The 16846-nt window shown below is 30.6% G+C and overlaps 1 protein-coding gene across 1 annotated transcript in view; it reads right to left on the bottom strand.

The window, feature by feature from the left end:
• The window catches only part of LOC111630187, a gene marked incomplete at its 3' end in the record, with an annotated part of 202614 nt that overhangs the window by 109290 nt on the left and 76478 nt on the right, over window positions 1-16846 (bottom strand). The window contains exons 4-5 of the mRNA XM_023374249.1: window positions 13968-14161; window positions 13766-13824 (exon numbers count right to left, since the gene is read on the bottom strand). Coding sequence (XP_023230017.1) covers window positions 13766-13824; window positions 13968-14161 — 253 coding nt within the window. The remainder of the gene's footprint in view (window positions 1-13765; window positions 13825-13967; window positions 14162-16846) is intronic.

Here is a 16846-nt window from a genome sequence, read left to right as displayed (position 1 = left end):
AAACATTTCTTATTCAACGGCCATAAAAATTATTTCTATTAATGATGTCTCCAAAGTTCAATGAATTTTTCGCAGAAAAATAACTTATCAGAAAATGCGCCCACCATTTGGTGCGCTGCTCCGCGATGAAAACAAGCTTAAGCAATGGTGTTGTCGAACGGTGCACACTCGGTAAGTAATCCTACAATTTTTTGTTTATAGCATAGTTTATATGGATTATTCCCAAAAAAATTATATGTGTTTTGGAAATGTTGAGTCAAATTAGTCTAGAATCGATTAATTTTATGGAAGAAAACCTTTCAAACAGCCGTAGTCCGTAAACAGCACATGTGCCAGGCTGTGATTGGCTCATGAATTTAAGGATTCCTACAACGCGAAATTCTTATAAAACGGAATGTATCTATCGCGTTATAGGAGGTCGACTGTATATGATTTTAAATATTCTATTCTTTATCATTTAGAATAATATATTAAACAGCAGTTGACAGATATTGAGTGTTCCAGTTATAGCATAAAAAATGCTGATGACATCATCAATAATATACAGAAATTAAAAATAAAAAAATACAGATAAATTAATAAACCTTGATGTAAAAAATATGTACCAAAATATAAAATGGAAACTAACAGAAGCTTCTCTAATTCAACTTAACATAGATAAAACTTTAACTGACCTAATACGCATAGACAAAGAATTATTTCAAACTTTATGATGATTTCTATAGACAGGTTGATGGTATCAGTATGGGGTCAAAGATGAAGCCAAAATTAGCAGAATTAGTTATGAAAAATATTGATGAAAAAATTAATAATATCCCTGGTATAAGAATTGTAATGAGATATGCTGATGATTATTTACTGATACACAAGAATGAAATAACAGATGAGAAAATTATCCTTAATATCATCAACATCAACAAAGATATTCAATTTGATATAGAAGAAGAGAAAAATGGACAAATTAATTACTTAGATAAACTACGTGAGCTATTTTTAAAATAAAGTCCGTTTTTTAATTAATAAGAAGAAAAATACTGTAAATATTATTAAAATATATTTTTTCCCATATTCTACATACTTTTATCCACTTTTCTACATAACATCCATTTTTGTTCAAACATTTGTTATACTACTCAAAAATTTTTAAAATTCCGACTTCAAAGAAATCTGTCGCCTGCCATCAAAAGACATTAGGCCACACCGCTTTCTTGTATGGCACGGTGGAATTTTCTCAAGGTCACAATAAGCATCAGAATCGATTGTTGTGCCTCTTGACATAAAATCCACTAACAAAGTCCCTTTCCTGTCTCAAAAGACAGTTACCATGATCTTTCATGCTGAAATTGAATAACAGATCGTATCTTACAGTCAGCAGGCAACTCAATTTTCTTAAACATTATAAACTTCTACAGCTCAGCACACAGACAAACAATATGACTGCAAATGGCATCTAACCACATGCAAAGCATGCTGAAAGCAGATGCTCATGCACACTGCTGCAATCGCATGTCATTCTCACTCTCATTCACAAATGGACCTTATTTAAAAAATAGCCCTCGTATAATAAATAACCTAGATAAATTCACTTTTATAACATATAAGAAACCCTGTAATGTTAATAAAACAATTAACTACCATTCATACATTCCGGAAACCATAAAAAAGAATACTTATATTATGGACTTAAAAAACATATATACAAGAATATCTGACAATAAAAATCAAGAAAATAAATTAAAAGAGCTAGAAACAAAGTTTATTCTTAATGACTATCCTAAAGTGAAACTAAATATATGGCATAAACAATATTACATAAATAGATATACAGTGGTGCCTCGTATAATGTACGCCTCGAATAACGGACGCTGCAAATAACGGACTTTCTGTTTGACCGTTATGTGACTCGAGCAACGGACTTGCTGCGAACAACAGACTTTCCGTTCGGCAGTTATGTGAGACAAACAATGGACTTTCTTCGAACAAGTGCGAATGATGTTTCCACTCTTTTGCCGTTGCTAATGGCAATTTGCTATTTTTAGGATATATTAGTATTATTAGAATGTATTATTAGTATATCTGAAGTAGAAATGTAATGTAATATATGTTGATGATTTAAATAAACATTAAATGTAATTGTGTAGATGCCGAGGTGGCGGGACGAAAAGAGGTTGTAAAAAACAAACTGATCGAGAGTAGCTCGTAGAAGTGTTTAGTGATCTTAATTAATAAAGAATTATTCGTATCATATAATCTGGCAAGTTAAGTCATTTATAATGCATCATGGCTTCTAAAAAAACAGAAAGGTGATTTCAATTGAAACAAAGCAAGACATCATCAGGAGTGAAAGTTGACAAAAACTTTCTTGTCGAATGGGGAAAGGTTCAGGAGTTTACCAACACTCATTATCCAAACACAGCTGAGGCCAACAGGATCAATGATCTCTACGATGACACCTTTGTCCGTCATTTCCGACAGGTGTTAAAGAAGAAAGAGAAACAGACCACCTTGGTCATGTTTTTCAAGAAGCCAGCAGGCAAAAAACAAAGGATGGAACAAAAGAAGTTGACCCTGCAAGTTCCAGTAGCCTCTCCTAAATCTGACTCCGATTAAAAAACAATAAAAAAAGACCCGCTGCAATGTGTAAAAAGTCTGTATCTGTATGAATGTGTAAAGAAAGTGTTCTTCCACCTCCTCCTCACAACATCTGACTACCTGGCATAATTGGTGTCTGCTCCATTTTCATTTTTTTATGGTACAGTACGGTTATTTTATGCTGCGGAACAAATTATATGTTTTAACATGTATTTCTATGGGAAAATGCGTTTTGTATAACGGACGTTTCACTTAACAGACGTGCACCTGGAACGGTTTAAGTACGCTGTACGAGGCACCACTGTAATACAAAATATAAACAGGATAAAAATATAAAACCTTTCTGTATATTAAAAACATTTTTGACAATTGCAATAATCTTAAAAAGGATAATATTAGTTTGGCCTCATCTTTGACCAATAAAATATCACATAACATTTATAAAACATTAATAAACAACATAACAATAAAATAGATAATCTTAAAAAGGCAGCGATAGTTTATCAAATAGAGTGTAACTGTCAAAATCCAAAAATTTATATAGGTGAAACTAGTTTATTGAAAATAAGAATAAAAGAGCATGAAGCAGCTATTTGGCTTGGATACAATAACTTCCTGTGGTACACTCACAAAAAATAAAAAAATGTCAAATTAATAGAAATAATATAAAAATTTTACATTTAAAAAAGGATGCTTATAAAAGAAAATTCAAGAAACATGTAGAAATAAACAAACATCCCAAAGAAAATTTAGCTAATATTTTAGATGGTATGTTAATTGACCTTCAATGGTACGGATTAATAGAGGGCACTTCAACATGTTAAGCATAGTAATAAAAGCACAGTCCAAGATCTGTTGTATGGTATGTTCAGATAAATTAGAATTACTGAATAACAACTTTTGTCGGTAGGCCATATAATTTATATGTAATTGTTGTTCAAGAATTTAACTGTATAGTAATTAATTTTTAATAATTTTAAATTACAGTATGTTATATTATATTAACACTTATACAGTCTTCATTTGGGAGAACTGATATGCACCCACTTTAAATGTATTGAATAATGGAAATATATATGTAAGTTTTTAAGAAATTTTTATGTAATTAAGTGTGTCAAGCCATTGTAATTTATTTTATAAAAATTTTTATGTAAAATAGTAGACTGTTGTGTATATTCATGGAAGATACAATTGTGGAAAAAAGAAAATTCAATTTATGTCTTTATATGATATTTAAGTGGTTTGTCATATAAAAAATCTATTTTTGCGATATCTGAGTAATGTCATGCCCCTAATTATATTGTTATTTTTTCGTACAGCACTGAAGAGAGGTTGAGAACTTAAACCAACCTGAAATGCATTTATAGTCCAATTTACAAAATAAAGCTGTTTCTAACCAGAAAGCTGTGAGATCGTCTACCAAACTTGTTTTTTGGATTAAAAAGATGTTATATATAGAAACTGAGTAAACAGCAACCATATTACAGTGAGTAAAACTTACAATATTAAATATAGTATTGAGAAAGTGAAAGAAACAATTTCTGCCCTCCAAATAGCTCAAAATAACTTCTAAGTAGTTTATGTAAATGTGAAATAAAAACATAATATTGAACCACTGGGAAAGTGTCACAGAGAAAATTAATTAGAAAACACTAGAATGAAATACTTACATCTCTACAATAAGATTTTTGATACAATCGTTGGTCAGATGCAAGTAAGATTTAACAATCTGAAAAACTTCAGTTTCTGGAATTAACTGAAAATTTCATTCATTTAAAACCATGTTTCCCAAAGACTTATTTTCTTCTTTGAAATCTAATTATAAGATATGCTCAATTTTGAAAATTTGAGAAGCGAGTTAATGGCAGTCTACAGAATGTCAGATTTCTCAAATAAAACACTGACTGAAATTATAAGTTTCCTGAAATGGATTGAGTTAGCTGAAGAAGCATATGTAGAAACATACAAACTCTGCTGTCTTGTATGCACCATCCCAGTGAGCACTTCTACATTTTCTATATTAAAACAAATTCTTTTCCAGCTTTCCTTGCTTTCAATTGAAAATGCTTTGATTAAAGATTGTGAAAACTTACTGTGCCTTTTTTTCACAAAATAAAATTAAAAAATTAGTATGTCAATAATGTGTGAATAAAATGAATTTGGGAGAGAAATCATACCTAATCAACATAAAAAACATATATTTATTAAAATTGCAAGTACTTTCAAAGACATACAGACTTCATCATCAGGCAAAAATCAAAAACAAATTTTAAACATAAGAATAAAACATAACTGCAACATTTCTTTTTAAATTCAGTAAAGGCACAAGATTGGAATATCAAATATTCAATAAAAATTTGTGTTCAATTTTTGCTTGATGATGAAGGCTGTATGTCTTCAAAAGTACTCACAATTTTTAATAAATACATGTTTTTAACATCAGTTAGATGTAATTTCTCTCCCATATAACATTCTTGGTGTGAAGTGAAAATTGTTTTTGTCAATTCAAATGAGTTTTTTTCTAGGTGCTTAAATAATAATTGTTATAGGTTAATGTGTGAAAAATGAGTTTTCTCACATCTGGTCCCTTTGGAAAATAGTGACTGCATGCCACTGGATGTTGTTATCCACTTTGATTCTTTTTTATTTAAGTGAAGTATGTAATGTAAATAGATGGATAACAATGCAGATGAATAAGAATGTTTTGTTATCCAGTTTGTTAATTTATTCTCTAGGTCTAGTATATAATTAGACCTGATAACAAAACAGAGCTAATAATGTCTATTTTGTTATCCTTAACTGATAATTTATTTAACTTATTTTGTAGAACTGAAATATATGCCTACTATATTCACAGACACTTTCTATACTGGTTCCAGAAGATATGTTTATTGAAAAAAAAACCAAATGTTTAAATCACTTTCAGAGATCTTTATCAGGTTGTATATTTCCATAAATTAAATGCTCTAAAGGTGTTCTAAAGGTGTTCACATCTCTATCATCAGCCAAACAGAGCAGATGGCCTGTTTGGCTGATGATGGGGACCAATGCAGCCAAGTCCCCATTTGAAGTTGATCTCCAGCACAGCATCTATATAGTGGAAGCACTGAAAATCTACAAAGCTCTCCAGTTGGGATGACTTAGTTGGCCAATAATTATCATTATGGACAGTCATTTTGTTCTTAAAGTGCTGGTTCAGATGTCTCAATCTTCACCAACTCTAATAATCAACCCAGAAGCATGAATTGTCTTCTATCATCCTCTTTTACACACTATTTGGTATCTCTTAGATATCCCTTCAAGACAGCACAGCCCAATTGGGACAATATTCTGCTTTTCTGACAGGATAGCTTCCCATGTAATCGATCTCCTGAGAGCCATCCACCAACAGAGAAGGTACCTCCTGACCAAGATATGGTTAACTATGCTTTGGAACAAGGGCTGAGACCACCTAGAACCCTTCTAACATTAGACTTATGAACACTGCATATCATATCAGTTGGAAATGCTGTCTATGTATGGAGACAGTTCCACTTAATTCATTTTTATTTACAGAATCTCATCCTTTCCAACCTTCCAATATTGTGGGAAGAAGAGACATCTCACTACTGGATAGTCTATTCTCACCACCAACAGATTTGTCAGGCCCTATGCTTTACTCTTCAACTAAACTTGATCCCAACGACCATGTCTTTTCTATACTTGCCAACTGTGAATGTCTCCTGGCCATCATATCAAGGTACAGTAGAACCTCGAAAACTCGGCCTAATGTGGATCGAAGGGTGGCCGAGTTTGTGAAAATGCCGGGTTATCGGGAATGGGGTTTAAAAAAATAAGTATGAGTNTCGATCTCCTGAGAGCCATCCACCAACAGAGAAGGTACCTCCTGACCAAGACATGGTTAACTATGCTTTAAAACAAGGGCTGAGACCACCTAGAACCCTTCTAACATTGAACTTATGAACACTGCATATCATGTCAGTTGGAGATGCTGCTGTACTGTCTATGTATGAAGACAGTTCCACTTAATTCATTTTTATTTACAGAATCTCGTCCTTTCCAACCTGCCAATACTGTGGGAAGAAGAGACATCTCACTACTGGATAGTCTATTCTCACCACCAACAGATTCGTCAGGCCCTACGCTTTACTCTTCAACTAAACTTGATCCCAACAACCATGTCTTTTCTATACTTGCCAACTGTGAATGTCTCCTGGCCATCATATCAAGGTACCAGAATATTCATCTGCTCAGTGGGTTGATTCATGTAACCAATACTGGTTGTTGAATTGGAGATCAGTATGCTAAAACTTCCATATGAACAGTTAAGAGAGAGAGAAAAATTGAATTTTAATAAATTAAAACTGGCTCAAATTATTTTAAACATTTACATATCAAATACATTGTTACCAGCATAAGTTTTTCTATAACAAATAGTTTCAGTCTAATTTAGCCCATCTTCAGGTTCACTTTCATTTTAATTTATTAGACCAAGATGATTAGAAAGTTCAAAGTATTCTTTGAAAATTTGATTATCAACATTCAATAATTTTAAAGAAGTCTTACTTTTTGTGACTAATAGCATTCAATTTATGGAAACATATAATAATGTGATGATCTCTGAAAGTGATCAAAAACATTCATTTTTTCCAATAAATGCAAATTATTGGTACCAGTATTAAAGGTACCAGTATTTGCATTTCTGTAAGATGTCTGTAAGTATTTATATTATTTTCCAGCTTCTGGGATTTTTTCATATGTTTACTATTTTCTTTATCAAATTATTCCCCCCAAAAATTCAAAGCCCCCTTTTTTCATAAATCCTCAAAATAAAACCCATTTTCTGATGAGTTCATTCTAGAGCTTGGAGGTTAAAAAATCTTTACTCTCAATACTAAAAATGACACTGAGCATATGCCCTTTGCTTTGACATGACATGGCATGCACAAATGTTGCGAACAATATCATGTCACATGTGGATAACAAAGTAGAAGAGTGCCAAAAATTTTTCTAAATTTACTGAGTGAAATGGAGATTACAGTACATGATTATCATAAGATCTAACACTCTTCTTTAAAGTAAATGATTAAATTTATAATTATTATATTAGTAAGATTTCTATTAATACCTACAGAAATAATAAAATGTTAAAATTACTGTGGAAATCTTAAGATATTAATTTTTTAAGGATTTTGTTAAATATAATTTCTTTTAGACACTAATTATATTAGTAATTAATTCTGTTAGTAAGTACCGTCTACCTCTCCATGAAGGTCTGAATTAAGTAACATCAAAGCACAGGTAAGGGTATGGGCTGCATCTGTTTTAAAAAATAATTTACTTAAGAATTTACTTCTATTATACTTTACTTTTCATCATAATAAATCATTTTTATATTCATTTTATATAAATTTTCAGAAATAGACTAACATAATAATTACTTCTACTTTTCAAAAAATTTACCTTGAGACCGATATATGCCAGGATTACAGTCAAGATAACGTTTTGAGAAATGCAGCAATACTCTCTCTCTCTCCTGTGTTTCTCCAATTAAACAAAATTTTTTGAGAAATTTTCGCAGTGCTGTATCCAAGGAATCCGAAACAAAATCAAAGTACTTCAGATATTCTTCAGCAACCACTCTACTAAACTCATTACTGATANAGAAAACCTTTCAAACAGCCGTAGTCCGTAAACAGCACATGTGCCAGGCTGTGATTGGCTCATGAATTTAAGGATTCCTACAACGCGAAATTCTTATAAAACGGAATGTATCTATCGCGTTATAGGAGGTCGACTGTATATGATTTTAAATATTCTATTCTTTATCATTTAGAATAATATATTAAACAGCAGTTGACAGATATTGAGTGTTCCAGTTATAGCATAAAAAATGCTGATGACATCATCAATAATATACAGAAATTAAAAATAAAAAATAAAAAAATACAGATAAATTAATAAACCTTGATGTAAAAAATATGTACCAAAATATAAAATGGAAACTAACAGAAGCTTCTCTAATTCAACTTAACATAGATAAAACTTTAACTGACCTAATACGCATAGACAAAGAATTATTTCAAACTTTATGATGATTTCTATAGACAGGTTGATGGTATCAGTATGGGGTCAAAGATGAAGCCAAAATTAGCAGAATTAGTTATGAAAAATATTGATGAAAAAATTAATAATATCCCTGGTATAAGAATTGTAATGAGATATGCTGATGATTATTTACTGATACACAAGAATGAAATAACAGATGAGAAAATTATCCTTAATATCATCAACATCAACAAAGATATTCAATTTGATATAGAAGAAGAGAAAAATGGACAAATTAATTACTTAGATAAACTACGTGAGCTATTTTTAAAATAAAGTCCGTTTTTTAATTAATAAGAAGAAAAATACTGTAAATATTATTAAAATATATTTTTTCCCATATTCTACATACTTTTATCCACTTTTCTACATAAGGATGTTGAATAATACACTGTATGTGCCTAATCACAAGTTTCTACACTATATGTGTAGAAACTTGATATTCATTAATACAATCACAATTAACAACTTTGAAGTTACCTTTACAAAGGAAAATATTGTTATATCAAAGGACAGTATAAAAGTGCTCCAAGGAACAAAGAATGAAAATGGAATGTATGTTATAAGACTGAATGAAGAAAAGGTGCATCTGACAGAGGAAAACAAAATCGCTGACAACTGGCATAGAAAAGTAGGGCACTTAAGTAATATAAAAAACTAATCAATTTGTCAAGTGGAATGAATCTGAATAAATCTGATTGTGACTCATTTAATTCAGTTTGTGAAATATGTTTAAAAGCGAGATAGACTAGACTNGTAGTCGACACTGTACCAGTTACTGTGCTTTTATTACTATGCTTAACGTGTTGAAGCACCCTCTATTAATCTGTACCACTGAGGGTCAATTAACATACCATCTGAAATATTAACTAAATTTTCTTTGGGATGTTTTCTTATTTCTACATGTTCCTTGAATTTTCTTTTTATAAGCATCTTTTGCTAAATGCAAAATTTTTATATTACTTCTATTAATTTGACATTTTTTTATTTTTTGTGTGAGTGTACCAAAGAAAATTTAGTTAATATTTCAGATGGTATGTTAATTGACCCTCAATGGTACAGATTAATAGAGGGCACTTCAACACGTTAAGCATAGTAATAAAAGCACAGTCCAAGATCCATTGTACAATTTGTTCGGATAAATTAGAATTACTGGATAACATCTTTAGTTGGTATGTCTTTATATGTCATTGTTGTTCAAGAATTTAACTGTATAGTAATTAATTTTTAACAATTTTAAATTACAGTATGTTATATATTATATTATATTAACACTTATACAGTCTTCACTTGGGAGAACTGAAATGCACCCACTTTAAGTGTATTGAATAATGGAAAAATAATATGTAAGTTTAAGAAATTTTTAGATAGAATTGTATATTTTTATGTAATTAAGTGTGTTAAGCCATTGTAATTTATTTTATAAAAATTTTTTATGTAAAATAGTAGACTGTTGTGTATATTCATGGAAGATACAATTGTGGAAAAAAGAAAATTCAATTTATGTCTTTATATGATATTTAAGTGGTTTGTCATATAAAAAATCTATTTTTGCGATATCTGAGTAATGTCATGCCCCTAATTATATTGTTATTTTTTCGTACAGCACTGAAGAGAGGTTGAGAACTTAAACCAACCTGAAATGCATTTATAGTCCAATTTACAAAATAAAGCTGTTTCTAACCAGAAAGCTGTGAGATCGTCTACCAAACTTGTTTTTTGGATTAAAAAGATGTTATACATAGAAACTGAGTAAACAGCAACCATATTACAGTGAGTAAAACTTACAATATTAAATATAGTATTGAGAAAGTGAAAGAAACAATTTCTGCCCTCCAAATAGCTCAAAATAACTTCTAAATAGTTTATGTAAATGTGAAATAAAAACATAATATTGAACCACTGGGAAAGTGTCACAGAGAAAATTAATTAGAAAACACTAGAATGAAATACTTACATCTCTACAATAAGATTTTTGATACAATCGTTGGTCAGATGCAAGTAAGATTTAACAATCTGAAAAACTTCAGTTTCTGGAATTAACTGAAAATTTCATTCATTTAAAACCATGTTTCCCAAAGACTTATTTTCTTCTTTGAAATCTAATTATAAGATATGCTCAATTTTGAAAATTTGAGAAGCGAGTTAATGGCAGTCTACAGAATGTCAGATTTCTCAAATAAAACACTGACTGAAATTATAAGTTTCCTGAAATGGATTGAGTTAGCTGAAGAAGCATATGTAGAAACATACAAACTCTGCTGTCTTGTATGCACCATCCCAGTGAGCACTTCTACATTTTCTATATTAAAACAAATTCTTTTCCAGCTTTCCTTGTTTTCAATTGAAAATGCTTTGATTAAAGATTGTGAAAACTTACTGTGCCTTTTTTTCACAAAATAAAATTAAAAAATTAGTATGTCAATAATGTGTGAATAAAATGAATTTGGGAGAGAAATCATACCTAATCAACATAAAAAACATATATTTATTAAAATTGCAAGTACTTTCAAAGACATACAGACTTCATCATCAGGCAAAAATCAAAAACAAATTTTAAACATAAGAATAAAACATAACTGCAACATTTCTTTTTAAATTCAGTAAAGGCACAAGATTGGAATATCAAATATTCAATAAAAATTTGTGTTCAATTTTTGCTTGATGATGAAGGCTGTATGTCTTCAAAAGTACTCACAATTTTTAATAAATACATGTTTTTAACATCAGTTAGATGTAATTTCTCTCCCATATAACATTCTTGGTGTGAAGTGAAAATTGTTTTTGTCAATTCAAATGAGTTTTTTTCTAGGTGCTTAAATAATAATTGTTATAGGTTAATGTGTGAAAAATGAGTTTTCTCACATCTGGTCCCTTTGGAAAATAGTGACTGCATGCCACTGGATGTTGTTATCCACTTTGATTCTTTTTTATTTAAGTGAAGTATGTAATGTAAATAGATGGATAACAATGCAGATGAATAAGAATGTTTTGTTATCCAGTTTGTTAATTTATTCTCTAGGTCTAGTATATAATTAGACCTGATAACAAAACAGAGCTAATAATGTCTATTTTGTTATCCTTAACTGATAATTTATTTAACTTATTTTGTAGAACTGAAATATATGCCTACTATATTCACAGACACTTTCTATACTGGTTCCAGAAGATATGTTTATTGAAAAAAAAACCAAATGTTTAAATCACTTTCAGAGATCTTTATCAGGTTGTATATTTCCATAAATTAAATGCTCTAAAGGTGTTCTAAAGGTGTTCACATCTCTATCATCAGCCAAACAGAGCAGATGGCCTGTTTGGCTGATGATGGGGACCAATGCAGCCAAGTCCCCATTTGAAGTTGATCTCCAGCACAGCATCTATATAGTGGAAGCACTGAAAATCTACAAAGCTCTCCAGTTGGGATGACTTAGTTGGCCAATAATTATCATTATGGACAGTCATTTTGTTCTTAAAGTGCTGGTTCAGATGTCTCAATCTTCACCAACTCTAATAATCAACCCAGAAGCATGAATTGTCTTCTATCATCCTCTTTTACACACTATTTGGTATCTCTTAGATATCCCTTCAAGACAGCACAGCCCAATTGGGACAATATTCTGCTTTTCTGACAGGATAGCTTCCCATGTAATCGATCTCCTGAGAGCCATCCACCAACAGAGAAGGTACCTCCTGACCAAGACATGGTTAACTATGCTTTAAAACAAGGGCTGAGACCACCTAGAACCCTTCTAACATTGAACTTATGAACACTGCATATCATGTCAGTTGGAGATGCTGCTGTACTGTCTATGTATGAAGACAGTTCCACTTAATTCATTTTTATTTACAGAATCTCGTCCTTTCCAACCTGCCAATACTGTGGGAAGAAGAGACATCTCACTACTGGATAGTCTATTCTCACCACCAACAGATTCGTCAGGCCCTACGCTTTACTCTTCAACTAAACTTGATCCCAACAACCATGTCTTTTCTATACTTGCCAACTGTGAATGTCTCCTGGCCATCATATCAAGGTACCAGAATATTCATCTGCTCAGTGGGTTGATTCATGTAACCAATACTGGTTGTTGAATTGGAGATCAGTATGCTAAAACTTCCATATGAACAGTTAAGAGAGAGAGAAAAATTGAATTTTAATAAATTAAAACTGGCTCAAATTATTTTAAACATTTACATATCAAATACATTGTTACCAGCATAAGTTTTTCTATAACAAATAGTTTCAGTCTAATTTAGCCCATCTTCAGGTTCACTTTCATTTTAATTTATTAGACCAAGATGATTAGAAAGTTCAAAGTATTCTTTGAAAATTTGATTATCAACATTCAATAATTTTAAAGAAGTCTTACTTTTTGTGACTAATAGCATTCAATTTATGGAAACATATAATAATGTGATGATCTCTGAAAGTGATCAAAAACATTCATTTTTTCCAATAAATGCAAATTATTGGTACCAGTATTAAAGGTACCAGTATTTGCATTTCTGTAAGATGTCTGTAAGTATTTATATTATTTTCCAGCTTCTGGGATTTTTTCATATGTTTACTATTTTCTTTATCAAATTATTCCCCCCAAAAATTCAAAGCCCCCTTTTTTCATAAATCCTCAAAATAAAACCCTTTTTCTGATGAGTTCATTCTAGAGCTTGGAGGTTAAAAAATCTTTACTCTCAATACTAAAAATGACACTGAGCATATGCCCTTTGCTTTGACATGACATGGCATGCACAAATGTTGCGAACAATATCATGTCACATGTGGATAACAAAGTAGAAGAGTGCCAAAAATTTTTCTAAATTTACTGAGTGAAATGGAGATTACAGTACATGATTATCATAAGATCTAACACTCTTCTTTAAAGTAAATGATTAAATTTATAATTATTATATTAGTAAGATTTCTATTAATACCTACAGAAATAATAAAATGTTAAAATTACTGTGGAAATCTTAAGATATTAATTTTTTAAGGATTTTGTTAAATATAATTTCTTTTAGACACTAATTATATTAGTAATTAATTCTGTTAGTAAGTACCGTCTACCTCTCCATGAAGGTCTGAATTAAGTAACATCAAAGCACAGGTAAGGGTATGGGCTGCATCTGTTTTAAAAAATAATTTACTTAAGAATTTACTTCTATTATACTTTACTTTTCATCATAATAAATCATTTTTATATTCATTTTATATAAATTTTCAGAAATAGACTAACATAATAATTACTTCTACTTTTCAAAAAATTTACCTTGAGACCGATATATGCCAGGATTACAGTCAAGATAACGTTTTGAGAAATGCAGCAATACTCTCTCTCTCTCCTGTGTTTCTCCAATTAAACAAAATTTTTTGAGAAATTTTCGCAGTGCTGTATCCAAGGAATCCGAAACAAAATCAAAGTACTTCAGATATTCTTCAGCAACCACTCTACTAAACTCATTACTGATATAAAAATATTATAATATTAGCTTTTTCATTTAAAAAATTATTTTTTTATAAATTAAAAATATAAAATTGTTCAATAAATTTTTAAAAATAATTTTAATAACTTATTTTCTTAGTTCATTTTAAATATAACATAAAATTTTAAATTTATGAATAATATCACAAATAATAATTTTTAAACAACTTTATTTGTACAGTTTCATTTTTGGAATGAGATTAATACAAATTAAAAACTTAATTTAAGAATATTTAAATTTTTCTAAAAATTTTTTTTAAGATTTAAAAACAACAATCACATAGATCTAAACAATAAATAGTACTTTAAGTTACCTACTAACTACTTTAAACAAATTTAGTATGGCTACTCAAAATTTAATTATACAATGGTTCTATATTCTATATTCCTGGAAATATGGATTATTTCTACGGAACAAATATAGAACTTGTTTCAATAATCAATCAATAAAATGGTATCAACACTATAAAAGTTAAATTTACTGAAAATAAAATTTAAATATGTTTCATTGAAGATCTGAGATAAATGTTAGTTTATATTTATCAAATGTTAACAAAATTCTTTCAATATCTTTTATACATAAAAGTTAAATTAAATAACACTGGTCTACATCAAAATTTCCTTTTACATGAAAATGTACTTTAACTATAGTTTTCAATTCGCTAAATCTAATTACAGAACTTAGAAGTGATAGTTAGCTTGTATTGTTCATTTATGCTACATGAACCCCTTCCCGTCTGGACCCAAGATACTTAGGCATTGTAGTGCTGCGTCACTATACTTTATGTTTTCGGTTTTTGTATGTTATACCCTTTGTGTAATAAGTTTCGTTATTCCATGCCTGAAATTGTAATTGTGTAATTGATATTTTATTAATTTTCCGTTCTGTCTGAACCGCCTTTTTTTGGTGGCACCACCGCCATGTAACAATTGGCTGTGCGGTGATCACGTAAAGAAGGTGACGTAGCATGATGGCGGGACGTATAAATTGTCATCCCATGTGTGGAGGAACCATCTTTTTTCCTAACCGGAACTTGGGTCAGGTGTGCAGAGGTGTGTTGGAGCAAAGAGTGAGATAGAAGAAAGTAAGGACATGATTCAGTTTGGACAAAGGGACAGAAAATCACCCAGGAAGCAATCTAATCGCATCGTCGTGAGTTATACATCAAGATAATTTATTTATATCATTAGACGGTGTGGTTTGGGTACATACCCGAATAAGATAATTATTTTTGTTCTCTGAGCTAATCAGGGAACCACGTGGCTGAACTTATTGTAAGCGGACTCCGGAATACAAGGTGAAACTTTCGTTCTCGTACTAAGGAGATTCAATGAGGGACCTGCATCTGTAAAAATAATTGTAAACTATACTAATTGTCACGAGTGTTGTTACTTGTACCTAGTAGTAGTTAGCAAAAGTTTAGTTATATTGTCAATTATTAAAACTTTTTTTCAAATCGCAACTCAAGTTGTTGTTTATGTAAAGTCCTCACGCACACATTTTACCCAACTGATTGTCTGGAGTATTTTCAATACTTCCCGGAACTACAGCATTGTACATAGCAATTTTTAGATTTTTAGATTACAGATCTTAGATTTACAGATCTAGATCTTTACACTACATTTGAAAAGATTGGACTCCAAGACCAAATCTGTATCCCAGAGAAAAGAATGTCAAGCATCTTCCTCTAGTAGAATCCCAATGAATTCTTCCCCCACCTTTACATATTAAGTTGGGACTAATGAAGAACTTCATCAAAGCTCTGTCCAAAGACCACCACTTCCAATAATGGCATACCACTGTTTCCATCTCATTAATGATAGCTTGATATATGTGAGAATAATGGTAAAATTACATATTATTTGTGATCAAAAGATCTATTTCTATTGTTTACATAAAATTTATATAAAGTAATAAAAACTGATTATAAATAAATTAACAAAATAAAATGGTTTGAATAATTTACTCCTATATTGAAAAACTGCACCTAAAAATTGAATGTTGAGTGGAACCAGAGCCAGACCATGATCAAGAACTGTTGCTTCAAAGCCAAGCTTACAAGTGTCAAAAACACAAAATTGCCATTAAATAATAACATTTTTTTTGTATCACTCTATTTTCATTTTATTTATTAAATAATAATAATCATAAATGCTAAAATAAACTTTTATGTGCTTCATTATTTGATAAAAATATGATGGACTACAATGATCAGCCATCCAATAATCCTAATCTCTTAATAGTGAAAATGTGAGATCAGCCGGGGGTACTAAGGATCGTTGGTACCACTTAATCGGCCTATTCCGTGAGAATAGTTCTCCGAGTTTCGAATCGTAAGATCCGATCTTAAAAAGTTTTCATAGGAGAGCGTATAAAATCAGATCCGAACTGTGAAGTTCAGAAGTTCGTCAGGATTCCTTGACACCAGTTAATCAATCTTATTATACGTGGATTAACACGCGTTTGCGATCTGATTCGGAATAAATTGAGGAGACATTCTGATAAAATAAAACATAAGTATAATTTAATAAATCTCAAACAAACGAATACAAATAACCAAATACAACGATTATACGACAAGCTATAGACTAGGACTGAATCTATGCTAATGCGCGTTCGAGAGAGAGAGCTCACAAAATTATTCTAAACATACGACGACTGAAAC

Source organism: Centruroides sculpturatus, unplaced genomic scaffold (genome assembly GCF_000671375.1).
Source record: "Centruroides sculpturatus isolate CEXI.00-Female unplaced genomic scaffold, Cexi_2.0 scaffold577, whole genome shotgun sequence".
Taxonomy (NCBI): Eukaryota; Metazoa; Arthropoda; class Arachnida; order Scorpiones; family Buthidae; genus Centruroides; species Centruroides sculpturatus.
The sequence above is the reverse complement of the archived record's forward strand: the minus strand, read 5'-3'. Positions and strand labels throughout refer to the sequence as shown.